This window comes from Primulina tabacum, chromosome 5 (assembly GCF_025594145.1).
Source record: "Primulina tabacum isolate GXHZ01 chromosome 5, ASM2559414v2, whole genome shotgun sequence".
NCBI lineage: Eukaryota > Viridiplantae > Streptophyta > Magnoliopsida > Lamiales > Gesneriaceae > Primulina > Primulina tabacum.
The window spans coordinates 2,196,926-2,209,570 of record NC_134554.1 but is presented as its reverse complement, the minus strand read 5'-3'; the positions used below and the strand labels follow the sequence as shown (position 1 = coordinate 2,209,570).

The window sequence follows — 12,645 nt, the reverse complement described above, 5'->3', positions numbered from 1 at the left end:
CCATCTAATATGGCTTGATCGATGGGTTTGAAAGATTGTGAATCTAATAGTAGCATAAAAAAGACAGAAAGAAAAGAAGTGATTCATATATGGAGCAGCTAGCTCCTCTTGGAATTGATGTAATTAATAGCAGTAAGTAACCCTGGAGTAAACTTAAATAAATCTGAAATCTTTAAAAATTAAATTCAAATTAATTTTCAGAAATCAACTCCTAAGCCCTAACAACTAAAAAAGCTACAATATGCAATTTCATTTGAGTCAGTCTCACGGATCTTAATCTGTGAGATAAGTCAACCCTACCCACATTCACAATAAAAAGTAATACTCTTAGCATAAAAAATAATACTTTTTCATGGATGACCCAAATAAGAGATCCGTCTCACAAATACGATCCGTAAAAACGTCTCACACAAGTTTTTGACATGAACCATGTTGAAGAACTCAAACAGCGCAAAACGAATAAATTCTCTTTTAATATCCCTTGTGATATATTTTTATATTTTTAATAAAAAAATGAGGTTTTGTCCTCATATATTTAAATTCTACTCTCTCATTAAATATTCGTGTACTTTAAATTTATTTTTTGACTGGCCACGTATTTTTAGGAGCAACTGAAAAATAAAAAATATTTGTTAAATACTTGGTGGAAAATAAGCTGTCGGATCAATGGTCCACCTACATATCTAATAAAGTTAAAAAATACTGATATATTTGGTAATATCATCTTTTAAAAATTGACTAAAAATTAAATATAATATTTTCTTAAAATATGAATATATTGTTACGTATTTTTCTTCTTAAATTAAACTTAAATAATATTCTCAAAAATTAAATACCTACTTTATTAAATTAAACTTTGATCCAAGGAATATTCATTAAAATTTTTCTGAATGTTTAATATAAACTTATATTTTTTTAAAAAAACTCATAGGAGACTATCTTACAGATAAATTTTGTCATACAGATATTTTACACTCCCAACTCATGAAAAATACTATTATTTATGTTAAATTATTACTTTTCAACTCATCTCATGAGTAAAAATATGTGAAATCGTTTAACAAAAAACCTAATATATATTTGTTATTGGGTTTTTTGAATAAAAAAAATTTGGCCAAAATTTTTTATTTGATGATATTATTATTATTTTTGATTGAATGATTCTTGGAATATTTAATCGTTTTTAATTTAAATATATATATATATATATATATATATATATATATATATTCACACATAAAGTAGGTCGACATCTTGCATAGATCCATCAAGAAATGATGAAAACATGATTCCAAATTTAAAATTGATGTAGATAGACTAGACCACCTGAATTGACTCTTATTCCCTTGTTAATTACTTGAACTAATACTCATTCAATTCTTTATTATCTGAATAATTTGTCTTAACCTTTTTCGTTATCATTTAATTACATATTATTGACCATCGTTTTCACCTCTATCCTTTTCACACACACATACACACATCGTCGCTCGGCTTCTCCCAAAATTCCACCTTCTCACGGTAAAAAGGGGGGGAAATCGCGATTAGGGTTTGTGTAAGGGTCTGTATTTTGTGTATGATGCACGCTTCTGCTGAATAACAGCAGAAATCGCTTCTACTGCGTGCTCTGTTAGCGTGAAAATCCAATGTGTCTACTATGACAAAGGGGAGGAAGAATGGGCTTGGCTAATTATCTGGCCTCTGCAGTTCTGCAGCAGCAGCAGCAGCTGCAGAAGCAAAATCAAAAGCAACAAGGGTATTTTTCCAATTATTTTTGGAAATGGAGGCGGCCTGCGGAGGTGGTGGTGATGCCGTGGACAATGGTTTGCGGGCTTCTGCTTTTTGCGGTGGGTCTCATTTCTCTCTTCACAGGGCACGTGGCTTCTGATCTGGAGTGGTATTCTCAACGACTTGTTAAGCGGACGTGGTACTATAAGACGGTATGGACTGTGGATTGAGGGGTTTCGCTGTTTTTTGTGTAATTTATTGTTCTTTAATTGCTGATTTTTTGGATTTGTTGTAAATCACACAGCTGAAGTGTGAAAAGTTGTTCTAACGTAGAAAATTTGAGTTGAACTGTTACATTTTGGAAATTCTTTTACTTGGTCCATATTATAATAGTTCAGTATGGTTTAACTTCTTTTAATTTCACTCTTTAGGGTTGGGATGTCTATTATATCATTAGGAGCTAAGTTGCAGAATTTTATGCAAGAGTTATCCTGGAAGTTGGCAACATTAACAGAAAAGGGAATTCCAGTCGATTCCATTTTTATGAAGTCCCTTGTTTGTGTTTCTCTAACATGGTTTCTTCATGTTTACAGTTTGCCTCCAGATTCAAATTTTCCTGCAATTTTTCGTTTATTTTTTGATATGGATTGAGTTTTCGTTTATTAAACAATCGAGGTTATGCAATTTTCTCTTTCTTTCTGTCACTATGTTATGTAATGGGAAATTAAGGGTTAGAAACATGGAAAAAAATGTTTGGGAATGTTCCGTTCAATATGTACGGAAGTAAAACTATTCCTTTTGACGCCATTGTATTACATAAGAAAATGTTTTATTCTTAGTTTTTCTCTGCAAATTCCGGTCTTTTAATTGAGTTAATTGTGAAGGTTTATCTATTGCATCTACATGATATTCTTTTCCTTGGTAATCACATGATGTTGTCAATCATTCTGTTGCGTATTTCTGTTATTGGCGTTGATATTCGATATATCTTTTGATATTGTCTTTTCCCTCCCTTTTTTGACTTAATCTAATTATGTAAGTTCCAGCAGAAGCGTGATCTTGGGATATATAATTATAATGTCTTTGGGGTTGTCCAACAAAATTATCCGGCAAACTCTGAGCACTTACTGTTTCATGTAATTTAGGATAGAGATTCTCGTGTCCCAATTGATGTATGGAAATCAAAGTTTTCAAATTTCTATTATGGCTGCTGTGACAGAGGTCCTCATTTTTCAGGTAAGTTAACTATTTTCCCAGTATGGTGCTTGTGCTGATGCATTTGCTTTGTTGGTTCAAACCTGTAACTAAATCATTTTTTTTTTCCTGTTAATATGCTGTTATCATCTCCCTTGAAGCAGGAATTCTGTTGCTTTATATGATTCATCAATTAATTGTGGCAGTTGGCTTCTGTTTATAAATGATGGTGTCAGTTCTGTTGCTATAACAAAAGTTGAGATGCAAAATTGTACGGGAAAACACTAAAGGACCATAAAATGTCAAGTATCTTCCATAAAAGTACATAAGAGTAATTCTGACTTTGCTACCATGTGCTGGGCTGTTTTATGACATTTGTTTAATTATGACATTTGTTTAAACTAAGTTCTCTTTTCATTTGAAGAAAGTGAAGAAGTAAAAATTCAAAGATTATACCCTTGAAATGCTTATAAGTTATAGCATCAGAGAGCAACCATGGATGTGATTACTTTAATTTTCTTGTTGTGCCCCTTCAACTTGCTGTCAAAGTTATTTGTTCTTATTGGTGGAAGTAGTAACATTCAGGAACTAGTTTTTTGTTTGTAGCTGCTGTACGTGAACGACGTTCGAATGGCTACTTACTAATTGCTACCAGCGGAGGACTTAACCAACAAAGAACAGGAGTAAGTGTTTTCTGGTACTCAGTGCAGTTTTTATTTTATAAGCAACCAGATTGAAAAACAAGTACCGATATGTTTTCTCATATTTTTTGCATTTCAAATATCCGACTTGTTATCCTGTTATATTGCTGTCAATTATGTGCATTTAAATCTAAAATTTGGATTGCATTTTTTCTCTTCAGATAACTGATGCTGTAGTTGTTGCAAGGATCTTGAATGCTACTTTGGTTGTGCCAGAATTGGATCATCATTCGTACTGGAAGGATGAAAGGTTTGTTAAAATGAAATCATATGGTCCTCTGTTGCCTTAAAACCTATGAGTACAGACTTTCACCTAAACTTTAGCATGGCCCATTTTGGCTCGAAAACAATTTTTTTTACTCATCCTAGTTTACTTTTGGTATGCAGTGATTTCTTCCAGATTTTTGATGTTGATTGGTTTATCTCTTACCTCGCAAAGGATGTTCCAATTGTTAAAAGAGTGCCGGAGAAGTTCATGAGGTCAATGGAAAAACCACCATATACCATGCGAGTTCCACGAAAATCAGAACCTGAATATTATCTGGAACAAGTTTTGCCGCTTCTTTTGAGGAGACGTGTAAGATGAAAAATATTTGAATTATGAACAAAGCATTCTAATTTCTTGTTATAATGTCCTTGTGGTGAATCTTGGTATACTTGATTGTCATGCACATAATGAAGATATATGTTTGTTTTTAGGTTGAAGAATAGCCACTTAGATGTCCGGGTGCCGATGAACGAAACCAAGAAAAAGTTGTTTATTTGTTTGCTGCTATGCCTCTTTAATATTTTACTTTTATGATCAATTAATTTAATTTTGGAAGCTTGGAAATGTGTTTGGGGGAAGGAAAAGATTCAACAAGGTCTGAATATGTCAGGAATTTTCTTCTTGAGTTTCGGCTCTAGTACCGGCTACGTTTTTGTAAACCTTACTGGCAGATTTTCAGGGTAAATAGTCGAGCTGTCTTTTGTAGTATATCTGTCATATTGACAATTTTCTCCACATCAAAATATTTGTACTACTCAATGAATCTTTCCTGCTTCCACAAGTGTATTTAGAGTTTTTAGATTGTTGAAATTGTATTTTAAGTGGAGTGCGAACTGTTATTCAGCGGATTTGGTTAATCGGTGACCTGTAAAACTTATGCAGGTAGTTCAGTTGACAAAATTTGATTACAGGCTGGCTAATGAACTTAATGAAGACCTGCAGAAGTTGCGATGCCGGGTCAATTATCATGCCTTGAGATTTACCAAATCTATAGGGAATATGGGCCAGAAGCTTGTTGTGCGTATGCGTAAGATGGCAAAACGTTTTATTGCTGTTCACTTGAGGTTTGCAATCTTTTCTCTGTTGTGATGATCTTGCTTTTGTGAATTTAACTTGCAAAGAATGGATTAAAAACTGCAAGTATTATCGAGCTCTGTTTGTGGTCCTGAATTGTGTGAAAAGATTCAGGATTGATATTCAATCCACTGTCATCCTTCCAATGAAAATCTTGCCCATTCTCTATATGGATAACCAGTTGGTTCTGCTCTGTGTGATTAGAATCTTAAAGTCGGTGTCTTTATGCCTTAAGAGAACAAGGAATTCTGTTGTAAGTCCCTCGCCATAAGTCAAAAGCCATATTTCTGTTAAGATGACAATAATTACTGAAGAAATCTATCCACTAACTGTGTTGGAATAACACCTATCTTCTCTTATAATATGGGGACTTTGAACATCTTCGCTGCACCAGCCATTCTTTGCAGCAAATTAGATTATGCTCACGTTTTGCAATATGTTCTGTTGCTTTTTTTAATATGACTGTATGCTATAGAATCTATCCAGTTAATTATGAATTTGGACGTTAACGAATTGTGTGCTGTGGTCCTTAATTTTTTTGCTTAGTATGAGAAAGATATGCATATCAAAAAATTCTCTCTTCAACTGTTGTGCTGGCATTAACTAGTTACATGAGGTAGACTGTGCTGGCGAATTGAGGTGACAGGGCAATTCATATTGGCTTCTTTCGTGACAAACTTTCTTCGCTGAACTTTGATCCCATTGTTGGGACTATTTCTCTTAATCTTTGTTGTCTTTGGAAACACCATCTCCTCCTCTCTGGTGGTCCCTCTTGCTTCTCCCTAATTTGATTTTGGAACACCAGAGAGGAAAGTGTTTTCAGTGAGAATCTTTTTCTCAGATGATTTTGTATCTGACACTGCTACAGTGTAGTTTGATATACGAAAAATATATGCTGAAGAAGATGAATTCTTATTCATTCCATTAACCGAGACAACCTATACTTGTAATTAATAAATCAGAAGATAACAACGTAATCTAATATAATCTATCCAAAGTTTAAAATATAAAATAGTAGATGAATGTTTATCTAACAATTCAAATGTTAGTCCTGATCTAATTTTGGATATTCAACGCTCCCCCTCAAGTTGGGTGATATATGTTGATCATGCCCAACTTGGACATCAAGTCTTCAAATGTAGGTCGAAATAAAGCCTATGTTAGGATATCTGCAACTTGTGAATGGCTAGAACATAGTTTAGTTTCAAGATTCCTTTCTCAATTTTTTACTTGTGAAATGACGATCTATCTCAACATGTTTGGTACGATCACGATGAACTAAATTGTTGACAATATTTATCCAGCTTGGTTGTCATGCTTTGGTTCCACTGTTTGATGACCTTCCAATTTCAACTCATTCAACAATATTTGAAGCCATATTCCTTTGCAATTCCCATTGGCCAAGGACTGAAATTCTACTTTTGTGCTGCTTCTTGCCACACAATTTGCTTCTTGCTATGCCATGTTTCTAGGTTACCCCATACAAATGAACAATAGCCAGATATGGATTGTCTGTTAGTAGAAGATCTTGCCCAGTCAAAGTGATTTACAAAAAAATATATGTACCGAAGAAGATGAATTCTTATTCATTCCATTAACCGAGAAACACAACCTATATTCATACATGACAATGAATCTAATCTAATGGATCCAAACTTTAAAATATAAAACAGTAGATGAATGCTTATCTAACAATTCAAATGCCTACCCTAATCTAATTTTGTGCTGTTTGATATACGAAAAGTATATGATGAAGAAGATGAATTCTTATTCTTCCATTAACCGAGAAACACAACATGTACTTATCTATACTTATACATTGATGGTAGTAATTTATATCATTTCAAGAATAAAATGTAACTCATATATTAATTTTATCAAATAATTCATCTTTGTACTACCTTTAAATATTTTATCTTTTTAATTTTCTCTATATATGTTTTTTTATAATTTTAGTGCAATTTTGTAATTATATTTTTAATTAAATAATAAATTATTATATCACAAGAAGATATATGAAAAAATTAAGTATATATGCAATAATAGAATAACTGATAAGTATAGAATAATATGATAATATGAAGTTTATACTAACATATTTTATGAGTTTTTTAACTAAGAATTGAAAGTAAAGAGTTTAATAAATTATTTATGAGAATTTATATCAACAATTATGAATTTTAATATATTAATAATATCATAAAATATTAATCTTTTAAAAAAATTTAGAAAGTTTAGTTATAATAAAGAATTTAAAGATTTTAGCATCATTTTTTTAAAAAATTATATATCAGATAAATTTATAAATTTATTACCCATAATTTGGTAGTATTTGAAACATTTACTAAGATTGTTTAAGATTTAGATATTAAGGCTCCGTTTGGTACGTGTGATGTGATAAGTAAATGATTAGTAATTAGAGTGATTAAAAAATGAGATATATGGATTAATTACTTGGTGAGATAAATAACATGGTGTTTGGTATGATTTTAAAATGATGAATTAATTTTGTAAATTTTATTGCAATTACCAAAATGCCCCAAATGTTAATCAAATATATATTCTTAAAACAATTGGATAGATAATTAAATATTTATAATTATAATTTATTAAAATTAATTTAAATATATTTATTAAAAATAAATTTGTAAATATGCATTTACTTTAATAATTAAAATAGCAATAATATTTTGAATGTTAATGTTAAATAAAGTTTAGTAATAATTACAATATTATTGTTTTTTAAAATAATTATAAATATTCTTAAAATAATTTGATAGATAATTAAATTGTTTATAATTATAATTTATATTTATTAAAATTAATTTAAATATATTTATTAGAAATATATTTGAAAATATTAAGGTAATCATTAAACAAAAGAATTAATTAACAAGATTAGAAATTTATAAAAATTTAATTTAAAATAGATTTGTATTACAATTTATTTTCTCTAAAATAATTGAAAATAATAAAAATATATGAAATTAATTTATAAAAAATATAATAAAAATTTAAATATTATATTAATTATTAAATTTTCACTAATTTTAATTTTCATATTATATTGAAGAAGACAATTTAAGGGTATTATGGTCAATATACAATTTTATCATTATCACTATTCAAAAATTATACATTATCACACCTTTGAGGAGGGATATTTAATCACACAAATAACATAAATAGTGAGGGCTTTCAATCATAATCAAGGGTCTCCATGCTAAATTAAAAATGAACCAAACATGAGATAAGAGATGATTATTTAATAATTATTCCCTTATCATGACTACCAAACATAGCCTAAGGGTCTTCAGGTAAACCCCACATTGGTTCTCAAGAACAGTTATACCAAAATAAGAACTTAAAATGCTTTCTTGGTTTCTGTTCCATTTCAGCTCTCATAATATATAAATTTCAAGGCATAATTGTTAAAAAAAATTAACTTTAATGTCTCACATGATGTATAGCTATTTTATTTGATATTAAAAAACGGATCATAGTAGCACTTTTTTTAAAAAAAAATTATTTAGACAAATTTATTAATTCAATACAAAAAATTTGGTAGTATGAGATCTTTTGATTTATGATTTTCAATTTTATATATGTTTTTTAATTATTTATGAAATTTTAAGAAAATAAAAAAAATAATTATAAGAAAATAAAAAATTCTATAATCAAGTAAATGACAGAAATATTATATATAATTTGACTATGCGACAACTTTAAAACTTAAAAACAAATGATTTCAATTGTTTAATAATACAACCTATTTGATATAAAAAATGGATCATAAAAGCAAATGGTTTGAAATGTCCATTGTATATACGTAAATAATTACGAAGCACACACAAATACATAAAAAAAATATAACAATGATTCTTATATGAAGACGTTATGAAAAATATAAATTAATTATATTTTTTAATAATTCTTCATTAATTAATATGTATGAAAATTACTTGATACTAAAAAAATTATATCCCCGTCTATTTTTCTTTCAAGTGAGATAATAACTATTCATATGAAATTTATAATGTAATACATATATAATTTTGATTTTGATTTTAAATGATAGTAAAAATTCAAAAAATATATGAAAAATTGAAAAAAAAAAAATTATCTATAACAAATGTATATGTTATAGGAATGATTATTTTATTAAATTATATAACTAAAAAATTATATGCATTTAATCGTCAAAATCAATCAAAACTCTAAATATGTAATGCATGAAAAGAAATATTAATGAGCGATTAAAAGACAAAAAAGTTATTTTATACTGTAAAAACAATATATGACATAATCCTTATAATAAATATAATATAATGATAATTGATTAACATTTATCAAAGTATTAGAGCTTTTACGTATGGTATTTTAATATTTTTGTTTGATTATTTTGAAATCAAACTAATTTAGAAGATATCATTTTTTATGAAAGTTTATTTCTTTGGTTATATTTCAAATTTCAATGGTGAAAATCATACCGATAGTTTAGAATTTATATTCAATAACTATTGTATGAGTTTATTTGATTTTATTTGACATTACCATAAAATCTCATCTGAATGTGTATTTTATTACATTTGTTGATTTATTATTTAAAAATTATATTTAACAAGAAATTAATAGTCATCAATGTTAGTATCCAAAAGTTAAATTATGATATAAAATTAATTATCCGTGATATAGAATCCTAAAAACAAAAGATAAAAAAAATATCGTATTAAATATAATTTAAATTGAATATTATGGGTTATATTTTATTATAAATATTATTATTCTATTAGTTTTGATATTGTTTGATAAGTTAGTTACGAGGATTTTAAATTGATAATTATTTGTTCTTAATATGCTTCACTTATGTAAATTATAATTTATGTATCGATAAAATCCATAATTCGGTTGATATATAGGTTATTCTGTGTTATAAATGGTGTTTGGATATATATTTTTTTAAAATCAGTTCATTATGCTCATTATCTATCATATATTATATAACATAAAATCAGAAGCTTGAATTTTAATCTGGAAACAATTTTGAAAGTAAGGTATAAAAGTTCTTAATTAATTTATTCATATAATATGACAAGAGATTAAATTAAGATAAATAACAAAATGATTCAAATTTCTTGAAAAATTAATTTTTTATTTTTATTATATAATTGGTATTTGTGTTCACGTGCTTCATGCTAGTACATAATAAATAAGAAGATAACAACGTAATCTAGTCTAATGATCTAATCTATCCAAAGTTTAAAAATAAAACCGATGACGAATTTTTATCTAACAATTCAAATGCCTATCCTAATCTAATTTTGGATATTCAACAATGTTCAATTCGATGGAGATCCACCTTCTTTTAGCTGTTAAATGTAAATATATTTCAGTCTGCAATATTAATGTGGTTGCCGTGTGACATGGAAAGAATAATACTGATTTAGAAAAGGCCTTGAACTTTTTTGTCCTCAAAGGTTCCTCAGTGGTGGAAAGCTCACGAATAAATTACATGAAATATGTATTGTGTGCTATCTCCTTGTCACCTTAATATGAGATTATTATAATTTTCTAGATTATATGTCCACACAGTGTCCTTTATTGATTATACCAGAATAGTTTGATATCCTGTCCATTTTATTTCATCGGCTTGATTTGTCACTTTCAGGTTTGAACCTGACATGCTCGCCTTTTCCGGGTGTTACTATGGAGGGGGCGATAAAGAAAGACAAGAGCTGGGTGAGATAAGAAAGCGGTGGGAAACATTACCGGTAAGATTGTGGTTTATGTATATTCTTGAATCTTGTGCTGGTTGCAATGTAATAACAGATGCATTTTCCTGAATAACAATTGTGAGTAGTCAGTATTTAAAAGTTAAAAGTAATTAAGCATTCATGTCGGATTGGACATTTTACAATATTTTCTCTTTTGTTCTATAGGAATTAAGCCCTGATGAAGAAAGAACACGAGGGAAGTGCCCTTTGACCCCACATGAGGTGGGTTTGTTGCTGAGGGCCCTTGGCTTCGAAAATAGTACCTACCTCTATATTGCATCTGGAGAAATATACGGTGGAGAAGAAACTTTGAGGCCCCTTAAAGAGCTCTTTCCAAACTTCTATACAAAGGAGATGCTGGCTGGTGAAGAGCTGAAATCATTTCTTCCCTTCTCTTCTCGTTTAGCTGCCATTGACTATACTGTATGTGAAGAAAGTGATGTCTTTGTCACCAATAATAATGGGAACATGGCAAAGATCCTAGCTGGTCGAAGGTAACTACATGCGAAAACTACCTTCTTTCATTTTGGAGCTATAACGATGCCCTTTATGTCCAACTTTTAAATATTTGACATGTTATTAATACCTTTTTATTAGTCAAGTGAAACAAAAGGTAAAATTTATCGAGCACGAAAAACTAGACTTGAACATCAATCTCCAAATTTATTCAACTGCCACCACCCCCAAGATGTTTATGTCACAACACCACTTGGGGTGGTGACAGTTAAATAAATTTGGAGATTGACGTTCAAGTCTAGTTTTTCAACAGAAGATGTTTGAACGAAAAGCCCTGACATCAAGTGTAATAAAAAAAATTATTTAACCATTAATATCAATTCTCAAAGTAGACCCTTGTGTGGTGGTTTTAATTTTTATCACCGGCTCATTAATGAATCCTGATAAAATATATGCTAATCAACACAGCACCTTGTTTAGTGGGAGAAACCGTGTTAATAGGCATATGTGGGTTTTAGAAGTTCTCTGGGTGTGTAATACTCCATGTACTTGAAATTACTATCTTATTTTCTTATTGAAGGCGTTACATGGGCCACAAGAGGACCATCAGACCGAATGCCAAAAGGCTTAGTTCGTTATTCGCTGCACGCGACAAAATGGACTGGAGTGTGTTTGCAAGAAAGGTCAAATCACGCCAAAGAGGATTCATGGGAGAACCTGAAGAGATGAGACCTGGGCGAGGGGAGTTCCACGAATTTCCATCTGCTTGTGTGTGCCTGAAACAAAACATGGATAGATTTATCAATGTTTCTATGTCAGAGTTAATAGATAAAAAGAATGGTACAAGTGAAAGAAGTTTCTCAAGAGGAGAAAAGGCAAGCACGAGAAATGTGTCTGTCTCAGTTGTAGAGGAAAACGACCACGATGATTTTTTATCTGATTAGACGAAACTTCATATAGGCCAGCCTTGCTACTCTCCTCTTTTTAGCAAGCATTGTAACAATATTGATTTCACTTGATCCGCATGACGGACAAATGAAATTAATGTTCCTTCTGGAGTCTCTGGTTGAAATACTGGTATGGAATGCAATGAAATGCATGCATGTAAAGCTCCCCCTTATCTTGTAGTTGTATCAACTCTGATGTTCATTTATGTATTTGTGTAATTGTTAAGTTGCTCTCAACGAGTTTCTGCTTTCACTTTTCCCTCTGCCTTCGCCTTCCTGCGTATACTGCTTGTTAGTAAGTGGCTTCTCGTGTGTTTGTGTGTGTTTGTTTTTGCATCCTTTGAAACAGTATTCCTCCTCCTTTGGTGTTGAGGTGTGTGCTTTTATAAAGGTAATGTTTGTATTTCCGATTATTCGATGTTAAGCAAGAGCTTTATCACTCCCGCATGCTTTGAGTATTGTGAAAAACACTATTCATAATTTTGGTATTGAGAAGATTATTC

General features: G+C 30.0%; 1 protein-coding gene across 1 annotated transcript; it reads left to right on the top strand.

The window, feature by feature from the left end:
* The first annotated feature begins 1,450 nt into the window (after positions 1-1,450).
* On the top strand, positions 1,451-12,397 carry LOC142545395 (O-fucosyltransferase 29-like). Its single transcript, XM_075652566.1, has 9 exons — positions 1,451-1,940; positions 2,874-2,964; positions 3,529-3,605; positions 3,785-3,873; positions 4,011-4,200; positions 4,774-4,955; positions 10,634-10,736; positions 10,905-11,233; positions 11,776-12,397. The coding sequence occupies exons 1-9, from the start codon at positions 1,677-1,679 to the stop codon at positions 12,137-12,139; spliced, it is 1,689 nt and encodes a 562-aa protein (XP_075508681.1). The 5' UTR covers positions 1,451-1,676; the 3' UTR covers positions 12,140-12,397.
* Positions 12,398-12,645: the final 248 nt, after the last annotated feature.